This window comes from Spea bombifrons, chromosome 1 (genome assembly GCF_027358695.1).
Source record: "Spea bombifrons isolate aSpeBom1 chromosome 1, aSpeBom1.2.pri, whole genome shotgun sequence".
In the NCBI taxonomy this organism is placed as follows: domain Eukaryota; kingdom Metazoa; phylum Chordata; class Amphibia; order Anura; family Pelobatidae; genus Spea; species Spea bombifrons.
Window position 1 is genome coordinate 127714462 of NC_071087.1, and position 11968 is coordinate 127726429.

General features: G+C 40.6%; 1 protein-coding gene across 1 annotated transcript in view; it reads left to right on the forward strand.

Annotated features, from left to right (window-relative positions):
* The window catches only part of FBXW8 (F-box and WD repeat domain containing 8), a 43386-nt gene that overhangs the window by 15654 nt on the left and 15764 nt on the right, over positions 1 to 11968 (forward strand). The window contains exon 5 of the mRNA XM_053473275.1: positions 4599 to 4756. Coding sequence (XP_053329250.1) covers positions 4599 to 4756 — 158 coding nt within the window. The remainder of the gene's footprint in view (positions 1 to 4598; positions 4757 to 11968) is intronic.

An 11968-nucleotide genomic window follows, 5' to 3' on the forward strand; every position in this document is an offset into this window, starting at 1 on the left:
TCCGAGATTATGTAAAAGCAAACCCGATAAGCAGAAAGGGGTTTGCGCTGTCATACGTTCCTGCTTCTGAGCATCGTCTTGCATATTCATACACAAACCTAAATATGCTATTACCCTAGCTTTCTGCACACTATGCATATCTAGTACAGGATTCACGTGGCTTTTCACACCATTTGCGATAAAACGCTCTGCATACAACAATGTCTAGCAACATTAGACTTTAGATATCATTAAAAATGTCTCCCTGTACAAATTTTCTTTCAACAAATACTAAATCAGTCCGTTGCAAACAGTACCATGGAAGATTCTTTGTGCTTCTGAAGAAACCTAGGTGGGTACATTTTTTATTATAGGAATAACATAAAGACCCTGCTTTAGGAAACTGAAAATACATATTATTTAGTTTTACATATGGGACCACAAATTTAGGTCATATGGCCCTATAGCTTAATCTCAACTCGTTATTTGTAGTTGTTGTTGAACCAGTACTCCCATATTGCTCACCCATCCTGTTTTGGAGTCATGGGAATTGTAGCCATGTTTTGTACCTCTACATAATGGCTTTGTGTATCAAAAAAATAATTTGTCTTGGATGTCTCAGAACACATTTAGGCAACTACATTGTATACCAAACCCTTTCAGGAAAAACATGGTTTACAGTGTAAAGCCCAGTACTCTAAAGCAACATTTGCCACCACTTAATTGTTAATTCCAAATGGTAAAGTCTCCTAATATTTTGTCTATATAGTGTGAAGTGAATTATACTGATAATCTTATCATCGCACATGTTACTAGGTGGGATATATTAGGCAACAGTGAACATTTGTCCTCAAAGTTGATGTTAGCAGCAAATTGCGATGACTAGATGACTGGTCAGAGCATCTCCAAAACTGCAGCTCGTGTGGGGTCTGCAGTGGTCAGTATCTATCAAAAGTGGTTTAAGGAAAGAAAAGGGGTGAACTGGCGATAGGGTATTGGGCAGCCAAGGCTCATTGATGCATTCGCATGGTGAAGGCTGGTCCGTGTGGTCAAATCCAACAGACGAGCTACTGTAGCTCAAATTGCTGAAAAAGTGAATGCTGGTTTCCGATAGAAAGGTGTCAGAACACACAGTGCATTGCAGTTTGTTGTGTATGGGGCTGCGTAGCTGCAGACCAGTCAGGGTCCAATGCTGACCCCGGTCCACTGCCGTAAGCGCCTACAATGGGAATGTGAGCATAAGAACTGGACCATGGAGCAATCAAAGAAGGTGGCCTGGTCTGATAAATCACGTTTTCTTTTACATCACGTGGATCCATGGAGGTGCCACCTCCCAACAGAACTTCAAGGACCTGCGGCTAACATCTTAGTTCCAGATACCACAGCAAACCTTTAAAGGTCTAGTAGAGTCCATGCCTCAACAGGTTTTTATTTAGTTTTTTTTTTTAAAAAAAAGAGTATTGCAATATAAAATAATGTATTTATTTTTATTTTTTATTAGACTAACATTCCATTTAAAGGACAGTCTTGCTTTTGACTTGACAAAGGGAGGTTTATACTTTCAAAAGCTCATCCTTAAAATAGAATCTCCAATAAAAAGGTATTTTATATTGCAATTTTTTTATTTTATTTATTGAACTAACACGGCTATCTCAATAAGTATACATACACACAGTAAATTATCATGAAGTGTCAGAAGACTGTGTGTGCCCTTAAAGTTGTTATGTGTAACACTGTCCACATGGTAAATTGTCTCAAACGTCATCGTTTAGTCTGTCCTGCCATCTGTTTACCGGCCATTCTTCATCCAAACACATGACATCACCATTAAAAGATCATATTACTAAACAAAGAGTGGGGGTCCAGTTACAGTAAGTGTTCTTTACATATTGGCAGCCTCACCCCCAAGCACAGGAGGGGTAGAGCGAGAGAGTACATGATACCTATGCAGAAGCCCATAGTGTCAACCGAAGCAGCCCTTCTAATATCACTTTCAAAAGAGCTTTTAATTGTGGTAATCTGATCAGTGGGTTACCTCAACTCACCGAGGAATGGTAAATATTTAGAATCAGATATGTACGGTAAAGGTTAGCTTGGCTCAGTGGATAAATAGACCCACTCCAAAGAGACAAAACTGTAAAAGCACCCACTAGTCTGTCGGGAAAACAAACCTTAGCTGATACGACATTTTATTCTTTCCCCTAATTGTTTTACATAAAAACCAACAAACTTTTTGAGAAGACTTTTCAGTCTCTACCGCAGCAACCTATCCGTAGAAAAAGAACAATGCCTAAAAACTTTTGCAAGTTTAAATTCAACAGAATTCAATGAAAATTGTACTTTTTGACTCCATTTTGACAGTCCATTTATGAATAATACCAACAGTAGTACTCGGACCTTAAATTTCTTAAACTTAAAAAGTAACAGATCAAAAACAGCAAATGCCATTGTGCTCCAGTAAGTGGTTTTTATTCATTTATTTGTTAAGTACAGAAAAGTGTGTTCTTTGTTGTCTGGACATATTCATAACAAAAGATAAAAACTGTATAAACACATCGATGCCTTTCAAATGCCTATGATTTAAAGGAATGGACTTTTCAGATTTTTTAATAACTTATAAAATATTGAATGATAAAAAAAGTCTAAAAGTTACTTGCCCTTTATTTTATTGTCTGCTTATTATAAACCACATTTCATGGAAACAGTGATTTGGATAACCATGACCATCTCTGTTTATTGCAGTTCTTGTATTAATGTTTAATGTATGATGAAAAGCACACTATTTCAAATTACTAGGGGCTGTAGAATGAGTTGTACAATGGGACCTTGTAAACCCAGAAGACTAAAGCTCTTCATGTTTAAATTATAAAACTATATCTCTACACTGCACCTTTAAGGTGTTTTCTGTGATAAATACAAAAATGGATACATTTGACCGCCAAGATTGAGTGCCCAACGGCTGACAATTAGCCGTCCTGTCATCACCACTTCTCCATCGTTTGATTGTGGTTGGCATGAGAATTCGATGAAGACATCTGGGGCCCTGGAGGGAGATTGCGGCTATTTTTCTCCCACCACTGGACCTCTTTGTACTTGATGATGTCTGTCTATGTTGTTAGCCAGGCTGGCTTGCAAGCTGGCACTACGTTTCCTCTGTTCTGAACACATCGCCTCTGCCTTTTCAATGCCACTTCATTAGGGGTAGCGTCCAGCTCCTGCAACTATGGTTCTTTCCACTAGAAAAGCCAGTTGGATGTAATGGGGGGAAAAACAAACTTCCTACCAATTCTTTTGCCATTAGTTTTGTTGTTGGTGAAGCTGGAACTAGTTTTGGAAGAATAGGAAGTGTAAAGAACCGTGCCAGAGGAACATGCTGATTCCAGATAATGCATGAAACAGATTAGGAAGTCACACTGCTCAGCTGTCACACAGACCTGCGTTCCTCTATGTATATAGACACACACCAGGATTGTCTCTGCTTCCATAATGAGCGTGTTACATGGCTAAATCCTCTGCCCTAAACGATCCAGTATTGTGCTTGAAAATGTTCCAGTATTGTCCTATAAAACAAAATCCTGACCCTCATAACCATCAGCTTCAATTTTCGCTCTGCTTTACTTACAAAGTAACTGACAACTCATTTAGCATGTGTGGTTAATGTGCAAGGCAATGCTATTAGCTGTAATAAAATATGTCAGTAAGCTTTAATCTTCTGAAAACCATGGCATTCTAAGATACACTGCAGCATGTTGTATTGTCAGTGGGGGCATTGTCATCCTCGTCTCTAAATAATGTTTAAATACAAGTTGCAATCGCTCAGTTGCTTTGTGTCGGCATCGTAATGGCAACGTTGTTAGCGTGGCTTTAAAAGTCAAGAGAAGGAAGTGCAATAATGACAAATTAAATTCATCGTTTACTCCAACCAGGACTATCTTTAATGCTAATTGAACCCTATTCAAACTCTTCTTGGACTTCCAACCCCATTGGAATTATCAGTTCACCAGAGTTTTACATTTTATAATTCTTTACCTAGAATAAACCATAATGTTAAATAAAATAAATGTTAATAAAATTCAACATGAATAACAGGCTTATATAGGAAATAAAAATCAACATTTGAGTATATTTTGGAGAAAATGGTCCCGTTCCTCTTGATCTGCATGATTATTCCTGTCCATTAAGTTATTTCTCCTGGATTGTTAAATTGCTGATTATTACTCATTGGCTTAGGCAATTTATCTCAGCTCAGCTGATGCATTGGAAGGAAATAAGGCAATGTGGACAATTTGTACCATTTTAGCTTCTATATTCAGGGTTTGTTAAATGGATAACAAAGGAGACCCCCCCCGACCTTTTGTCCTTCTATATCGTCTGATCAAAAAGAGTCATCATCACATTTGCAGTTTTCTCTGCACTTAGTAGTGCAAATCAACTCCACGGCTTGCCGGTGTAGGCAATGCATTTGTTCTCCATTCAGGTTGTTACATAAACACTAAATTAAAACTGGTCCATGTTTAGCTTTTATTGTATTATGTGATATTTCTGCAAATCATTACAAAAATTAGTTATTGGCTATATTTGCAATTGTGAAATTTTAAATGATCAATGTGTGTTTCCAGATACACCTCAGGAGATGTTCGTCTGTGGGATACACGTGTCTCTGACAATGGTGCTTCTTTCCTGAAATCCACCAGGGATACTTCTGATCTTGGACTAAACCCTCAAGTGTCCTTTGTGAGGATAAATGGGTCATTGGCTGTTGTAGCATATGAAGATGGTGAGTTTGTGTGCTTAGCATTATATAGTTGTGTATTAATGTGATAATTAAACATATTAAAGCTGACTTTTTTTTTTAATAATGCCTGGATGAATATTTTTTAAATATGCCTGTGTTTGTCCTCCTTTGAAAGAAGACATCTGTTGCTAATACTTGCACAAATTTAAACAAACCAGCGGGCGGTTTCAAAGTTAATTTGCTTAGATACAATGCCATTAGGACACAAGTATGAATTTGCAGCTGCTGGTATATGTCACTGTGAAACGACACCCCAATATGTGTTCAGCAACATCTGCTAAATACAGTGATACCATCCATGCATTGATTTATCAGTTTTTTTGGGGGGCTAAAGGGCCACATTTGGGAGGTGTGCGGTTTTGGGGGAAGTTTGACATGTGGCCAGTCACTGCCCATGTCCTATTTGGGACATCTTTAAACACAGCCAGTTTGGTTTACTTCATCAAATGATGCCTTATTGAAAACTAAACACCCCGTGGATATTTCAAATGCCAGTGTTTTAACTCTTTCCATGCAAAGATTTCTGTAATGATATAGCACTAAATTTTTAACTTACTATTTGAAACTTTTTTTGGAACTGGATGGTGGGTAATTATTTTTACATGTTACCACGTTTTTGCGAGAGGCAGAAATATCTCGCTATGCTCCCTACATGGGTTTTTGGTGTTGTTGAATGTTTTTTATATGGAGGCACTATAGCAGCACCAAACTTCTTTTAAACAGTTGGCCGGTGCCATATGGCGCACTTTGACATTCTGTGGAGCGTTCAGACGGGGCCCCTGCTTCAGATTTGGGTGTTGCTCGAGGCATTACAGAGACATTTGGGAGAAGAAAGCGATCTTAGATCGTTTAAACTCACAACGTGCCATGTCAATGTTATTGGATGTGAGAAGGGCCATCAAAATGATGACTTTAATTCTGAGTTTTGAGGTATACATAAACATATTCAGTTTCAAGGGTTAACATCTTGATAGTGTACTGTGTTACTCAGGTTATCAGAAAAAAAACTGATCGTATGGATCACAAATAAACTACCCTTACCGGTTAGGTCAAAACTGCATTTCTCACTTACCAGAAACAAGGTTTCCTTCACTACTTCCCTTACTATTAAAGGTGAGCTTAGGTTGTTTGCTTACTCCATGGGAAGAGGAGCTCCACAAATATAAAAAGTCTCCAGGGAATATAAAAAGTCTCCAGTTCCCTCATTTTTAGAGCAAATAAACCTTTTTTTTATTTATTTTTTTTGCACATATTTCTCTTATACATTTCACATTCTTTCTACTCTTGCTAATTCTATTCTATGGCTTCTATGGGAGAAGTTTTGCATTCACAGCTGCTATGATTGTTTTTCAATCCATTCAGGAAAATACAGTATATTTGTAATAATAATTTTCCACATAGCTGTCTTTTGAGCTAAATGTACTGCCGAAAGAGCTGTGTTTGCGAAGACTCCAGTAAACAATTCCTTTGTTCATGGGTTGACCCACTTGTGGATGTTTATCAACACAACTGAAGAGGAGAATAAGAGCGAATATCAATTTGTCCTTATCAACCGCTTTGTGTTGCCTTGGAAACAACAACATTGATGTACTTGCAGAACAGAACGTGGAGACACCTAGAGACCAGTGGCAATAATGACACCTAAATTGTGAAACTAAGACACAAATCGTAAGTGGCATGTCCAGAAATAACAGCAACAGACAAAATACAATAACAAAACGTAGACCCTAAAATTGCATGGGGTGTGCCCCCATTATGTAAATAAAAGTTCCTGACAATGTAGGGGATGACTGCCACATCAAAGTGGGTATTTCATTTGTGAATTGTTAAAATATTAATACTACCTTAAGTTCAGTAAAGTGTGTGCCAGGTGGGTGCCTAAGCAGCTGATAGAGGAGCATAAGCGCAAGCACGTAGATGTTTGTTCCCAACACATAACCCGTTATCGTGAAGAAGGTGATTTTACGAGCCTGAAAGCGAGCGGCAGAGTATGCAGGGGAAGCATTCATTATCTGTAGCAAAGAAATTCAAGACGCAACCGTCGGCAGGAAAGTTGATGTTGACCGTCTTCTGGGAAAAAGTTGCTACGACGTTGGGAAAATTGCATCGCAAAGGAAGGTGACTATGATAATGTAATTTGTTTTTGATGTAATAGTTTTGAAATAAATAAATATATACACAGTATCTCACAAAAGTGAGTACACCCCTCACATTTTTGTAAATATTTTATTAAATCTTTTCATGTTACAACACTGAAGAAATGACGCTCTGCTACAATGTAAAGTAGTGGGTGTACAGCCTGTATAACAGTGTAAATTTGCTGTCCCCTCAAAATAATTCAACACGCACATAAAGTCTAACACTTTGGCAACAAAAGTGCGTACCAATAACAAGCTATGGCGGATAACAAGCTATGGCGGGGAAAGTAAATAATTTAATTTGGATTTTTCTTCTGTTCGCTCACTTTGCATTTTGTTAAATGATAACAAAAAAACGTGTCTGTCTTTGAAAGCATTTTTACTTTTTACACCTGCCTAAAACTTTTCCACATGGATTTTAATTCCATTTGTCTCCTCTTCCTTCCGGATATGAGATCCTACCTTTTATTTCCCATGTTGTTATAAGTCTTTGTGGACAGAGAAGGAAATTGAACAAAGACTTGGAAGGCTTAGAAGTCCTTTCTCAGCTTTCACGTGTAGGCAGGGCGTCCATCGCTGTGTATTTGCTTGCAGCAAGGTTCATTAATATATGACCGTAGAACTTGATGTTTGCTGCTACAGTTAGTAGTGAATAACTTGTAGCACTTTGGCTTTCTAAATACAGACTGGAAACACTTACTAGCTACTTACAAAGCTACATTAATAATAAAGCTCCTATACCACCTAACATGTGGCTGGATTTTCCTGCAGTTTCACTACACTACCTGCTCACCTTTAAATGTATTCTATATATAATAATAAATTCCAAGTCCCTTCTATCCGACTAAATATTTATTCTGTCTTTGGATTTTTGTGTTCATTATTTTACATTTAACAACATTAAACTTTAGGTTCAAACCCTATTCAAATTCTCTAGTTTCCTAGATCATTTAGTTATTTGATTTATTAATACTCACGCTTAATGCACGTTGATCATCTGTGAACTAAAAGGGACCCTAAGCATTGGAAAAACCCTAATTATGGATATGCATGTTGAAAGCCTTGTCTCCATTAGAATTGTTGGTCATGCTTGGTGGCGGTTAAAGCAAATTGCCCTATGATTGGACTAGGGCTGCAACTAACGATTATTTTAATAATCGATTAATCGGCCGATTATTTTTTCGATTAATCGATTAATCGGATAAAAAAAACAATATGCAAATTTTTCGTTTATTTAAAAGAATTTTGCATTGTGCCCCCACCCCTTTGCACTGTGCCCCCACCCTCACTCTGCCCTGCATCCCCACCCCCACTCTGCCCTGCACCCAGTCTCACAGCCTGCCCTGCATCCCCACTCTGCCCTGCACCCAGTCTCACACCCTGCCCTGCACCCAGTCTCACACCCTGCCCTGCCCTGCACCCAGTCTCACAGCCTGCCCTGCACCCAGTCTCACAGCCTGCCCTGCACCCAGTCTCACAGCCTGCCCTGCATCCCCACTCTGCCCTGCACCCAGTCTCACACCCTGCCCTGCACCCAGTCTCACACCCTGCCCTGCCCTGCACCCAGTCTCACAGCCTGCCCTGCACCCAGTCTCACAGCCTGCCCTGCACCCAGTCTCACAGCCTGCCCTGCATCCCCACTCTGCTCTGCACCCAGTCTCACACCCTGCCCTGCCCCCCCACCCCCACTCTACTCTGCACCCAGTCTCACACCCTGCCCTGCATCCCAACCCCCACTCTGCTCTGCACCCAGTCTGCCACCCTGCCCTCCCACCCCCACTCTGACCTGCATCCAGTCTCCTGGCCCCACTCTGCCCTGCACTCACATCCTGCCCTGCATCCCCTGCCCCCCCACCCCCTGTGCCGCGGACCCCCCACCCCCTGTGCCGCGGACCCCCCACCCCCTGTGCCGCGGACCCCCCACTGTGCAGCGCACCCCCCCCCCCACTGTGCAGCGCACCCCCCCCCACTGTGCAGCGCACCCCCCCACTCACTGTGCAGCGCACCCCCCCACTCACTCTGCCGCGCACCCACACACACACTCTGCCGCACGCACACACGCACACACGCACACACGCACACACGCACACACGCACACACACGCACACGCACACACTCTGCCGCGCACCCAGTCTCGCACATAAACATTCGCACAGACAATAGACAAAGAGTACTTACCTCCGCTACGAACTTGTTCCACTTCCAACTACTTCCAAGTAGACGCGCGTCACATCCGTCGTCACGTAGCTTGAAGAAGGCGGAGACTGCAGAGCGTGGAGCAGAAGCGGGGAACGCTGGCGGAGGTAAGTAAAAGGAGCCTAGCAACAACGAATTGATCACTCGATTAATCGATAACGGAAATCGTTATCGATGATTTCCGTTATCGATTATTATCGATTTTATCGATTCGTTGTTTCAGCTCTAGATTGGACCTTTTTATTTCCCTTCCAGTGTAACAGAGGATTCACACCATGGCTCTGCTGGATAGTGCACTGGAAGAGAAGGGTGTTGCCGGATGGCGTGGGCCAGAGGGGTTAGGGATTGCCACATAGTGTGGGATGCTGTGTTTAGGAGGGAGGAAGGGGCTGCCAGATAGTGTTAGAGAGAAAATCAAGGAAATAGAGATTCATGGCAAATAGAAACTACTTCCTCCACAGCTGCCATCTTGAATCGGGTGTAACTGGTGTAGGCTCCTAAATATTTGGTTGGCTCCTAGATCCAGTCCAAATCTCTCGACCCCTGTCCTAGCGTGACATTGATATGTATCAGTTGCAGCGTTGTTCACTCCTGAACCCTACTTCTTGGGGAAATAATACCGTGAGAGTCTGCCCATGCACCACTGTTTAATTCAGTGATGTCCCCCCTCCAAAAATATACTCTTTCAAAGCATTTTGCAGTTGATATGGTCATTTCATACTCAGATACCCATGGTTTTCTTGGTGTATTTGTATAACACTATGAGGATGTTCACTGTGCTACTTGCCTTCAAGATTTGGACATTAAAAATAATGACCCAGTGCACAGAAGTAATAGAGAAAAATCCTATAGTAAAGGAAGGCGCTAGAGAAAGACCGAGGCTGTACTTTCTTCATAAATGTTACCGTGTTCTCTGTCCTCACTATAATATTGGGATATTGAATCTACATGCATTATCTGTTAATATTGCCCTATTTTAGTTTTAATTGCCCATTATTTAAGTCCTCTCTTCCAGTTGGTTATCCCATATAACAAATACATGTAAGGTATTTTCATACTCCACTTGCTTTAGCTTTATTTAAGTGTGTTTGTATGTCTTCTTCACTTCCTTTGTCATTGCATTCAGAGGAAGAATTAAAAAATCCACTGAAAACACAGCCATTTTTCATGTAATTATTTCTTACCCTGCACGTTCCAAATCTTGCTTTTCCTTTGGAGCATACTAGATGATTTATAGTACTCCTCCTACCAGCTGGTATTTGGTTTAATAATGGTGTTTATGAACACTTGGTGCAATAACCAAGTAAACCGCACAGTATATCCGCACCATAGTTACTTAATCGATACGCAGATTTTTTTTTTGTAATTCCCTGTTGCTTTTGTGTGGAAGATATTATCGGGAAAAAGTTTTGTATAGCTGTCTGATATTATTCTAAAGCAGCTGTATGTTGTAGAGCTGAATTCGCAGGAGATCACACTTTTTCCTGCGAGTGGACGTGTTGGCTACCATATGCATGTAGGAGAGCGCACAAGCACAGCACCCATTAAGCAAGTTTTTAGTCCTTCTGAGGCTTGTAGCACTGAGTGGTTTTTGGTGCCAGGTACGTTCTGCAGCCAACATTGTCTTGCAAGAAGGGCCTCAATTTAACCCCCTCAGCTCTAGAAATCTGGCCAGACTCCCTTTAGTGTCTCGCTAATACAACCCAAATCATTCAGCATAAGTTGTTTGCTTAAATTTGATCCAGTAGAACAAAGCGTTGTTGGCATGAAATAATTCACATTAATTTGCTCCAAAATATCACATTGTTCATACAATACTTTGTCATTTGGCAAGGTTATGCGCCTGTATTTTTTGTGAAGGTTTTGATGTATTGGTTGTAAGACCTCTTAGCTGATTTAACACGGATGCACTCATGATAACTCCCCATTGTGTTTTTTTCCACTTCTTTCATGAATAGTGTTCTTTCCTTGAATATCTGAAGCACGACCTTTGTGCCCTGCTCCTTTCTTCCCTTGCCAATTAGTGTTACCTTTTTTTTTTTTTATGTATTTTGCAAATGTGCTTTTATTGAGCCCAGAATAATAACATTTAAATGTAGTTCATAGCTGCTTTGATTGGAACTCATGGGGTGGGCAGGAAGCAGGAGGGGTGGAAGCAGAAGCGTCCGACGTGCCAGGTAATGAGCAGATGCTGCTAATGCAGGGACCAGTAGGGTGATGCCAAGACCCCATCTGTTGCCAGGCTTGGTGCCGCTTGGCTCTTGGCCACCTAAAGGGGGGGGGTTGAAACAGCCTGTAGCTTTCATAAATCTCACCTCATTCCATGCCTCGCAGATTAGATGTGAGAGGGAACAATGTCCCTTTTTAAAACTTTTCTGACAGATTCGCTGTGTGTTGATGCACCGGAAGAACCAGAGCATATCAAAGAAAACTAACGTTCTTGCCATTGTTCCTAATTCTAGCCTATGTGTAATTAGAGTGCATATGTCACATAGTGTAATCACTTTGCATATTTTAGGTATGTGTGTGTGTGTGTGTGTGTGTGTGTGTGTGTATATATATATATATATATATGTGTATGTATATATAAATATGTATAATATATATATATTCCTACTGAGCTTTTTGTATAATCTGTAGGTACATCAGACACTTGGGTAGGGTTGACCCTGGTCAACACACAGAAATGTGCAAGTTTAAAACAGGCATGGCAAAACCCCATCTGCCTCAAACTGATAATACATAGGCTTTTGTAAAAAGGATACATCTTTAAGTATATGCATTATTATATATTGTGTTCCTACGCTAGCATATGCAATGACAAATATTTAAACTGTTCTCCAGACATTTAATTTTATTC